Source organism: Cynocephalus volans, chromosome 10 (assembly GCF_027409185.1).
Source record: "Cynocephalus volans isolate mCynVol1 chromosome 10, mCynVol1.pri, whole genome shotgun sequence".
Taxonomy (NCBI): domain Eukaryota; kingdom Metazoa; phylum Chordata; class Mammalia; order Dermoptera; family Cynocephalidae; genus Cynocephalus; species Cynocephalus volans.
The window spans coordinates 24,724,850-24,736,698 of record NC_084469.1 but is presented as its reverse complement, the minus strand read 5'-3'; the positions used below and the strand labels follow the sequence as shown (position 1 = coordinate 24,736,698).

The 11,849-nt window shown below is 39.6% G+C and overlaps 1 protein-coding gene across 6 annotated transcripts in view; it reads left to right on the top strand.

Annotated features, from left to right (window-relative positions):
• NF1 (neurofibromin 1) overlaps window positions 1-11,849 on the top strand; it is a 228,507-nt gene that overhangs the window by 104,488 nt on the left and 112,170 nt on the right. For all 6 annotated transcript variants that reach the window (XM_063109114.1, XM_063109113.1, XM_063109109.1 and 3 more), the window contains 2 exons: window positions 1,095-1,256; window positions 1,414-1,517. In XM_063109114.1, the coding sequence (XP_062965184.1) occupies window positions 1,095-1,256; window positions 1,414-1,517 (266 nt within the window). The remainder of the gene's footprint in view (window positions 1-1,094; window positions 1,257-1,413; window positions 1,518-11,849) is intronic.

The following is an 11,849-nucleotide window of genomic DNA, read 5'->3' as shown; positions in this document are numbered from 1 at the left end:
GGTGATTTACTATCAGATCATTTTTCTTGAGTGTATCAAAAACTACTTTACTGTTGTGGTACATCTACACAATGGAATACTACTCAGCTATAAAAACGAATGAAATACTGCCATTTGCAACAACATGGATGGACCTTGAGAGAATTATATTAAGTGAAACGAGTCAGGCACAGAACGAGAAATACCACATGTTCTCACTTATTGGTGGGAGCTAAAAATTAATATATAAATCCACACACACAAACACAAAAAGAAAACCGGGGGGGGGGGGGGAAGAAGATATAACAACTACAGTTCCTTGAAGTTGATACGACAAGCAAACAGAAAGGACATTGTTGGGGGTAGAGAGGAGAGGGAGGAGGGAGGGAGGTTTTGGTGATGGGGCAACAATAATCAACCACAATGTATATCAACAACAACAACAACAACAACAAAAAATATATATATATATATAAATGGTTAAAAAAAATAAAAAGCATATTTACTACTAAAAAAAAAAAAAACTACTTTACTGTAGGGAATTATAATGGTTATCATTGAGGTAATAGATGGGAAGTTCAGCTCCTACTGCCCCCCTCCTAGAAATCTGGCTGATCTCTGGGTTCTGAATTTCCAGTAGTTTTCCTATAGTCTTTCCATTTTTGTTGTTTCTCTGCCTAGTCCATTTTCAGTGTTCACTGAGTTCCCCTGCCCATTTGAGGAGAGAATAGAGCTCTTCTGGTCCCCAAAGTCTCATTTCTGCTCAATGATTTTCTAAGAAAATGATTTGTGCAAATCAAACTAAACTCTTTGCTGTCAGTCTGTCTATTTTGCAGTATAATTTGAGCTGAATCCTGGAATTTTTGTTTCCTGGTAAAACCTAGGCCTTTCTTATCCTTCACCAATTAATCCATAGAATTAACAGCTATTGTAGACATACAGTCACCTATCATAGACAAATGTACACAGATAAATCTCAGGGGAAATATTAGTCACCATCTACCTTGATTTAGCAGGCGGCTGTCAATTTTGGATTTGCCTTCTTGCCAATCTTCAGCCTCTTGCTTAAGAAAAAAATAGGATTGTTCACTTAACACAATTTGGTTTGTTCTTAGGATGAACTAGCTCGAGTTCTGGTTACTCTGTTTGATTCTCGGCATTTACTCTACCAACTGCTCTGGAACATGTTTTCTAAGGAAGTAGAATTGGCAGACTCCATGCAGACTCTTTTCCGAGGCAACAGCTTGGCCAGTAAAATAATGACATTCTGTTTCAAGGTTTGTATTGTTTTTTGTTTTTTGTTTTTTTTTTTTAATTTTGTGCTAAGGTATGTCAGGCAATGATTATGTACGGAATGTACAGAGCAGATTGTCTTCTTTTAATGCAAAATATATAGAGCATGTATAATAAATTGCTACTTGTGTTTTTTTTTAGGTATATGGTGCTACCTACCTACAAAAACTCCTGGATCCTTTATTACGAATTGTTATCACATCCTCTGACTGGCAGCATGTTAGCTTTGAAGTGGATCCTACCAGGTTTGTCATCTTCTCATATATAACTGCTCTCCATTGTTTTACTACCGCTGCATGAAGCAAGACCCTCATAATTTCTCCCCTTGACCCCCCCCCTTTTTTTTTAATAAAAAGATGACCGGTAAGGAGATCTTAACCCTTGACTTGGTGTTGTCAGCACCATGCTTTCCCAAGTGAGCTAACCAGCCATCTCTATATAGGGATCCGAACCCGTGGCCTTGGTATTATCAGCACCACACGCTCCCAAGTGAGCCACAGGCCGGCCCTCTCCCCTTGACTCTTACAATTAGTTTTTAATTATACAACTTCTACACGAATAACGTTTTTCTTAAAAAAAAAAATTACAAGTATCATAAAGATGTCTTTGACTACCACCTCCAGAGACTGTTACTGGTTTAGTCTGTTCTGTCCTTTTTCTGTGTATTTGCATCTACTTATATGTAATTGTAGAAAATATATATTATAACGGGAGTGCTTAATATATATGATATATTGTGAGGGTACTTAAAAAAGTTCGTGGAAAATAGAATTAAAAGATAGTATGAGTTCTGTAAACTTGTTGAAGTACCCTCGTATACATAGTTTTTCAACTTGATTAAAAACATTTTTTTTAAATTTTAACATTTACCTTTACATATGTTGTGGGGTACCGTGTGTTGTTTTAATACATGCATCTACTGTATAGTGCGAAATCATTCACTTAGGTAGGTAGCATAGTTTTGTACTTGTTAGTCTACCACTTCTCCCCACCGCCCCCCTTCCCTCTAGCCTCTGGTAACCATTATCCTACTCTCTACTTCTATGAGAACCACTTTCTTTTCTTTTCTTTTTTTTTTTTTAGGTTCTACATATGAGTGATATGTGGTATTTGTCTTTATGTGCCTGACTTATTTCACTTAACACGATTGGTTTCCAGTTCCATCCATGTTGCTGCAAATGATAGGATTTCATTTTACTATAATAGCTGAATAGTATTCCATTATGTGTATATACCACAGGTTTTTTAAATCCATTTAGGCATTTAGGTTGGTTCTATCTCTTGGCTATTGTGAATAGTGTTGCCATGAACATGAAAGTGTGGGTGTCTTTTTGGTATATTGATTTCATTTCCTTTGGTTATATACCCAGCAGTAGGATAGCTGGGTTTTAAGGTAGATCTATTTCTCGTTTTCTTAGGAACCTCCATACTATTTCCATAATAGCTGTACCAATTTACATGCCCAGCAACAATGTAGGAGAGTTCCTTTTTCTCCACATCCTCACCAGCAATTGTTTCTGTCTTATTGAGAATAGCCATTCTAACTGGGGTGAGATGATATCTCATTGTGGTTTTAATTTGCATTTCCCTGATGATTAGTGATTTTGAGCTTTTTTTTATGTGCCTATTGGCCATTTGCATGTCTTCTTTTGAGAAATATCTGTTCAGATCTCTTGCCCATTTTTAAATTGGGTTATTTGGTTTTTTGTTGTTGAATTCCTTATATATTCTGGACATTAACCCCTTGTCTGACGTGTAGTTTGCAAACACTTTCTCTCAATCTGTGGGTTTTCTCTTCACTTTAATTGTGTCCCCTGCTGTGCAGAAGCTTTTTAGTTTGATGTAGTCCCATTTGTGTATCTTTGCTTTAGCTACCTGTGTCTTTGTAGTCTTCTTCAAAAAAACACTGCCCATTCCCATTTTGTGTAGTGTTTCCCCTGTGTTTTCTTCTAGTAGTTTCACAGTTTTGAGTCTTAAATTTAGGTCTTTCATCCATTTTGAGCTGATTTTTATTTATGGTTAGAGATAGGGGTCTAGTTTCAATCTTCTGCAAGTGGATATCCAGTTTTTTTTAGCACCACCTATTGAAGAGGCTGTCCTTTCTGCAGTGTACATTTTTGGTACCTTTGCCAAAAATCAGTTGGCTATAAGTGCGTGGGTTTATTTCTGGGCTTTCTATTTAGTTTCATTTATCCGTTTGTCTGTTTTTATGCCAGTACAGTATTGTTTTGGTTACTATAGCTTTATAATAGTATATTTTAAAGTCAGGTAGTATGATACCTCTAACTCTGGTCTTTTTGTTCAAGATTTCTTTAGCTATACAGTGTCTTTTGTGGTTCCATACAAATTTTAGGATTTTTTTCTATTTCTGTGAAAAATGTCATTGGAATTTTAATAAGAATTCCATTGGATCTGTAGATTGCTTTGGGTAGTATGGACATTTTAACAGTATTAATTCTTCTAATTTATCAGCACAGGATATCTTTCCATTTATCTGTGTCATCTTTAGTTTCTTTCATCAATGTTTTGTAGTTTTCAGGGTACAGATCTTTCATCTTCCTGGTTAAATTTATTCCTAAGTTGTTTTTTTTTTTTTTTTTTTTGGATGCTATTGTAAATGGGGTTTTCTTGATTTCTTTTCTGAATAGTTTGTTGTTAGTGTATAGAAATGCTACTTATTTTTATATGTTGATTTTTTTATCTTGACTTGAATAAATTTGTTATTAAGTAATTTCACTTTCTAAAGGTTAAAGACTTAGTGTACTAACTGCCTGCCTAAAATAAATCTACTGTATTAAGTGCTGTGGTGCAAATAAGAGAATTAGGTGGCAAACTTAATATATTCAGGTTGCTTAAATCAGACTGAGGCTCTCTCTGATATGTAAAGAGCTTGAAAGTCACCACTCCATGTTCACAACAAGAAAGAAGTTGAAAAATTGAAAATCAGCAACTCTTCTTAGATCCATCAGAGAATTGAGTTTACGGGGCAAATCACCACCCCAAAACTGGAGAGACAGGTGAATACGAAGAATCACAGTTTACCAGGAGAGGCTGCTGCTGGAGCCAGTAACTGGTAGGAATGCTTAGACCATAACTGATAAGTTGCTGGAGGCTGAGTGAGGACTAGCCTGAGAGTTAAAGCTCCTGGGGGCACCCCACACTTCTGTGAGCTTTACCTCCAGAAGCCTTACCACGTTTTCATGGTGAAGATGGGAGAAAAATCCCCTTGTGCCTTGTGCAAGGGAAAGGGGTAAAGTAACCATTTAAAAATATGTCCAGGAGTTTTCAAGATGGCGGCGGCTGCGGCGGCTGGCGCGGAGTAGCTGAGGTGGAAAAGGTGGCCACTGGGCCTCAGGCAGTCGGGAAACTTGTGGACCTTCCTCTGGCCATCTCTTAAGGGAGGACTGCTGCTGCTGGCCGGTCATGGGGGCTCAACGCCACTTTGCCCCCGGCAGGAGAGGCTGCCTCATTTACAGGCAACAGCTTTGAAGTGTGGAGCAGGAAAAGAACTGATTCTTAGCTGCAAAAGCGAGTCTTGAAACAGGGAACACGGCGCCAGGGCTGCTGTGGATGCAGCCAGGATCCCGGAGGCTGGGGCCGCACTGAAGGCGGCCAGCTGCCCTATTCAGGATTCGAGGTTTCAGGCCGGCATTAAAGAAGATTCCTGGGAGCGCCCGAGCCGCGCCGCGACTGAACAGCCCGAGGCGGCAGCGCCGAGAACACGGAAGGCAATAAACCAGAGACAGAGCGAGCGCCCGACCTGGCACAGCACTGTGAGTGATCCCTGGCACAGCTCTGTTCGGGGGGTGGATGCCCATGCGCCTCCCGCATGCACCACCAGGCCACTCACTGCCCCGGTGCTGCCTCCATTTTCCCAGGTGCGGGCAGCTCCGCCCTGCTCGGCCATCACTGAGCCCATTTGCTTGGCCTGGCGCGGGGCTTTCCGGACCCTGCGGGCCGGCCTCCTCTCCCTCTCCCTCCGCGGTTCTCTGGCAGGGCTGGGGGTGTGGGGCATCCCGACCAGTGTTGGGAGGGCTAGGAAGTACGGGCCGGCCGACTGTCACTCCACCACACCCTGGACTCCGGCCCCGGTAAACTTCCTGTTACTGGGAGGCAGATACCATCTCTGCGACCACCAGTTTGGAAAAAAGCCTAACGAATTTCTGGTTGGGAATAGTGTGGCAGGAGACTTCCCAGGTCCGCTTGAACCTGCCGGAGAGCAGGCTGCAGGCGGGCACTAGACTCGGTTTATACCGGGGGGATACAAAGGTGAACAAGACCCGAGAAAGATCTACACAGTGCTACAAAGGCACCCAGAGAGACCGGTCGTCTGTGCCTAGCAGAAACCTGGTAGACTTCCTGGGTGAGGCGGTGCTGAGCAGGGTCTTGAAGGCCCAGCTGATAGACGAGGGGTGCAGAAGACACACCCTAGCCCAGCACAGTGTGCACAGAGGGGGGAGACCTGCGGCCAGGGAGGCGGAGACTCGACAGAAACCACACACCCGGTGGGGTCGCCACTGCACGATCTAACAGCCTGGGCCAGAGCACACGGAACGGGGAGAAGTCCTGTACAGAAAGTGAAAGCTCAACAGAGATCACACACCCTGTGGTACGTGATCCACCAGCCCAGCAGAGTACAAGCTGACCAGAAAGGTGGATCCCCGGAGAAGCCCAAGACCCGAGGCAACCACACACACAAGACACTAGAGGCCAACTGAGCAGTCACGGCGGGAGCCATACCAAATTGGCAACCACAGCAACATCCTAGTTAGTCATTAGTCTCAAACCGGTGGACTGTGAAACCCCCTGCCACAATGAATAAACACCAAAAAAAAGACACCAGAAATACAAAAAATCAAGAAAGTACACCACCAAAAGTTAATAAATCTCATACTCTAGATCCTATAGAACAAGAAGCCCTTGAAATAACTGACAAGGAATTTCGAGTGATAATTCTAAGGAAACTGAATGAGATACAAGAAAACTCAGCTAGACATCATGATGAAATGAGGAAAAGTATACAGGATCTGAAAGAGGAAATATACAAGGAAATCAATGTCCTGAAAAAAAATGTAGCAGAACTTGCTGAACTGAAGAAGTTATTCAGCGAAATAAAAAACACAACGGAGAGTTTAACCAGCAGGCTTGTCGAAGTTGAAGAGAGAACCTCTGAACTTGAAGATGGGCTGTTTGAAATAACACAAGCAGACAAAAAGAAAGAAAAAAGAATCAAGGACATGGAAGAAAATCTGAGAGAGATATCAGACAACCTCAAGCGCTCAAATATCCGAGTCATGGGTATTCCAGAAGGGGAGGAAAATGGAGATTCCATTGAAAACATATTCAACAAAATAGTGGCAGAAAACTTCCCAGGTATAGGAAAAATCACAGATCTTCAGATCCAGGAAGCTCAACGATCTCCAAATGTATTCAACCCAAAAAGACCTTCTCCAAGACATGTCATAGTCAAATTGGCAAAACTCAGAGACAAAGAGAGAATCTTAAAAGCTGCAAGAGAGAAGCGTCAAATCACCTATAAGGGAGCCCCAATCAGGTTAACATCAGACTTTTCATCACAAACCCTAAAAGCTAGAAAGGAATGGGATGATATTTTCAAATACTAAAAGACAAAGATTGCCAGCCAAGAATACTCTACCCTGCAAGGCTATCCTTCCGAAATGAGGGGCAAATAGTATATTTCTCAGACAAACAAAAACTGCGGGAGTTCACTACCACAAGACCACCCTTACAAGAAATCCTCAAGGGAGTACTGGGTTTGGTTCCTGAAAAATAACTACCACTGCCATAAAAACCTAAGAAAAATCTAAACCCGCTAGTACAATAAAAATGGCATTCATGAAGAGAAAACAAGCTAACAAAAACACTATCTACAACCTAAGGAACCAACAAACAAAGAAACCAAACAGTAAATCAGAAAGCAAGGAACAAAAGACACCTAAGACAACCAAACAACCAATAAAATGCTAGGAATAAATCAACACCTTTCAATAACAACTCTTAATGTTAAAGGCTTAAATTCCCCAATTAAAAGACACAGACTGGCTGACTGGATCAAAAAGCAGGACCCAACTATATGCTGCCTACAAGAGACCCACCTCACCCATAAAGATTCACACAGACTAAGAGTGAAAGGATGGAAAAAGATTTACCATGCAAACAGAAAAGAAAAACGAGCTGGAGTGGCTATTCTTATATCTGACAAAATAGACTTTAAACTAAAAACCATAAAAAGAGACAATGAGGGACACTACTTAATGATAAAAGGACTGATCCATCAAGAAGACATAACAATCATAAATATGTACGCACCCAATGTTGGAGCAGCCAGATTTATAAAACAAACTCTATTAGACCTAAAGAAGGAAATAGACACTAATACCATAATAGCAGGGGACCTGAACACCCCACTGTCAATATTAGACAGATCATCTAGGCAAAGAATCAGTAGAGAAACACAAGATCTAAACAAGACTCTAGACCAATTGGAATTGGCAGATATCTACAGAACATTCCACCCAACAACCTCAGAATATTCATTCTTCTCATCAGCACATGGATCATTCTCCAGGATAGATCACATATTAGGTCACAAATCAAGTCTCAATAAATTCAAAAAAATTGGAATTATCCCATGTATCTTCTCAGACCACAATGGATTAAAACTAGAAATTAACAACAAACAAAACTCTGGAAACTATACAAACACATGGAAATTAAACAGCATTCTACTTAATGACATATGGGTCCAAGAAGAAATCAAGCAGGAAATCAAAAAGTTTATTGAAACTAATGAAAACAATGATACATCATACCAAAACCTGTGGGATACTGCAAAAGCAGTATTGAGGGGAAAATTTATTGCATTAAATGCTCACTTCAGAAGAATGGAAAGATGGCAAGTGAACAACCTAACACTTCACCTTAAAGAACTAGAAAAACAAGAACAATCCAATCCTAAAGTTAGCAGACGGAAAGAAATCATTAAGATCAGAGCAGAACTGAATGAAATTGAAAACCAAAAAACAATTCAAAAGATCAACGAATCAAAAAGTTGGTTTTTTGAAAAGATAAATAAAATTGACAAACCATTAGCATGGCTAACAAAAAAAAGAAGAGAGAAGACTCAAATAACAAAAATTAGAAATGAAAAAGGCGATATTACAACTGATTCATCTGAAATACAAGGAATCATTCGAGACTACTATAAACAACTATACGCCAACAAATTTGAAAATCTGGAGGAAATGGATAAATTTCTGGACACACACAAGCTCCCAAAACTGAACCGTGAAGACGTAGAAAATTTGAACAGACCAATAACAATAAAGGAGATTGAAGCTGTTATCAGAAGGCTCCCAACAAAGAAAAGCCCAGGACCAGATGGATTCACAGCAGAATTTTACCAAACATTCAAAGAGGAATTGACACCGATTCTTTACAAACTATTCCAAAAGATTGAAACGGACGCAAATCTCCCAAACTCATTCTATGAAGCAAACATCATCCTGATACCAAAACCAGGTAAAGATATAACCAAAAAAGAAAACTACAGGCCGATATCCTTGATGAATATAGATGCAAAAATCCTCACTAAAATACTAGCAAACAGAATACAGCAACACATACGAAAAATTATTCATCACGATCAAGTGGGATTCATCCCAGGGATGCAAGGTTGGTTCAACATACGCAAATCAATAAATGTGATACACCATATTAATAAACTCAAACACAAGGACCATATGATCATCTCTATAGATGCTGAAAAAGCATTTGATAAAGTTCAGCACTCATTCATGACAAAGACCCTCTATAAGTTAGGTATAGAGGGAAAGTATCTCAACATAATTAAAGCCGTATATGACAAACCCACTGCCAATATCATCCTGAATGGGGAAAAGCTAAAAGCTTTTCCTTTAAGAACAGGAACCAGACAAGGATGCCCACTCTCACCACTCCTATTCAACATAGTGTTGGAAGTACTAGCCAGAGCAATCAGAGAAGAGAAGGAAATAAAGGGCATCCAGATTGGAAAAGATGAAGTCAAACTGTCCCTGTTTGCAGATGACATGATCCTATATATCAAACAGCCTAAAACCTCTACAAAAAAACTGTTGGAATTGATAAATGATTTCAGCACAGTAGCAGGATACAAAATCAACACACAAAAATCAGTAGCATTTCTTTTCTCCAATAGTGAACATGCAGAAGGAGAAATCAAGAAAGCCTGCCCATTTACAATAGCCACCAAAAAAATAAAATACTTAGGAACTGAGTTAACCAAGGAGGTGAAAAATCTCTATAATGAGAACTACAAACCACTGCTGAGAGAAATTAGAGAGGATACAAGAAGATGGAAAGATATTCCATGCTCTTGGATTGGAAGAATCAACATAGTGAAAATGTCCATACTACCCAAAGTGATATACAAATTCAATGCAATCCCCATCAAAATTCCAAAGACATTTTTCTCAGAAATGGAAAAAACTATTCAGACATTTATATGGAACAATAAAAGACCACGAATAGCCAAAGCAATGCTGAGCAAAAAAAATAAAGCTGGAGGCGTAACACTACCTGACTTTAAGCTATACTACAAAGCTATAATAACCAAAACAGTATGGTACTGGCATAAAAACAGACACACTGACCAATGGAATAGAATAGAGAATCCAGAAATCAACCCACACACTTACTGCCATCTGATCTTTGACAAAGGCACCAAGCCTATTCACTGGGGAAGGGACTGCCTCTTCAGCAAGTGGTGCTGGGATAACTGGATATCGATATGCAGGAGAATGAAACTAGATCCATACCTCTCACCGTATACTAAAATCAACTCAAAATGGATTAAGGATTTAAATATACACCCTGAGACAATAAAACTTCTTAAAGAAAACATAGGGGAAACACTTCAGGAAATAGGACTGGGCACAGACTTCATGAATACGACCCCAAAAGCACGGGCAACCAAAGGAAAAATAAACAAATGGGATTATATCAAACTAAAAAGCTTCTGCACAGCAAAAGAAACAATTAAAAGAGTTAAAAGACAACCAACAGAGTGGGAGAAAATATTTGCAAAATATACATCTGACAAAGGATTAATATCCAGAATATATAAGGAACTCAAACAACTGTACAAGAAGAAAACAAGCAACCCAATTAAAAAATGGGCAAAAGAGCTAAGTAGGCATTTCTCTAAGGAAGATATCCAAATGGCCAACAGACATATGAAAAAATGCTCAACATCACTCAGCATCCGGGAAATGCAAATCAAAACCACATTGAGATACCATCTAACCCCAGTTAGGATGGCTAAAATCCAAAAGACTATGAACGATAAATGCTGGCGAGGCTGTGGAGAAAAAGGAACTCTCATACATTGTTGGTGGGACTGCAAAATGGTGCAGCCTCTATGGAAAATGGTATGGAGGTTCCTTAAACAATTGCAAATAGATCTACCATACGACCCAGCCATCCCACTGTTGGGAATATACCCAGAGGAATGGAAATCATCAAGTCGAAGGTATACCTGTTCCCCAATGTTCATCGCAGCACTCTTTACAATAGCCAAGAGTTGGAACCAGCCCAAATGCCCATCATCAGATGAGTGGATACGGAAAATGTGGTACATCTACACAATGGAATACTACTCAGCTATAAAAACGAATGAAATACTGCCATTTGCAACAACATGGATGGACCTTGAGAGAATTATATTAAGTGAAACAAGTCAGGCACAGAAAGAGAAATACCACATGTTCTCACTTATTGGAGGGAGCTAAAAATTAATATATAAATTCACACACACACATACACACACACACACACAAACGGGGGGGGGAAGAAGATATAACAACCACAATTATTTGAAGTTGGTACAACAAACAAACAGAAAGGACATTGTTGGGGGGGAGGGGGGGAGGGAGAAGGGAGGGAGGTTTTGGTGATGGGGAGCATTAATCAGCTACAATGTATATCGACAAAATACAATTTAATAAATAAATAAATAAATAAATAAATAAATAAATAAATAAATAAAGTAAAGCTGTTAAGTACAAGTACAAAAAAAAATAAATAAATAAATAAAAAATAAATAAATAAAAATATGTCCATAGTATTCTGTTATCCAAACAAAGGCCTGCTCTCAGGAGAAACTACTTTATCAGAACCTTATTTGACCTGGAGGATGGGCAAATTAGCCATCTCTAGTTCCCTCTAGCCCTTCCTGTCTCACATGGCAGGAAGTGTGGGGGTGGTATGGAGGGGGGAAGGCTAAGAAACTCTTCTGAAAGTCACAGCTCAGAGACTTCGGCCCAGTAAAACAATGGAGATATAATCAGATTATAGAATATTTCCCTTCCCTAATACTTTTCCATCATATCAACAGGGCTTCAGTATATTAACAGTGGATTACAACTGAGAAAGCTGCAACACAGGGAGTGTTTAAGAAGTTTCTAGGGAAACCCAAAGACAACAGGGGAAGCAAAAACAAAGACATTAAAGGAAATGGACACCTACAGCTACAGCAAACATTAAACACAACCTAACTC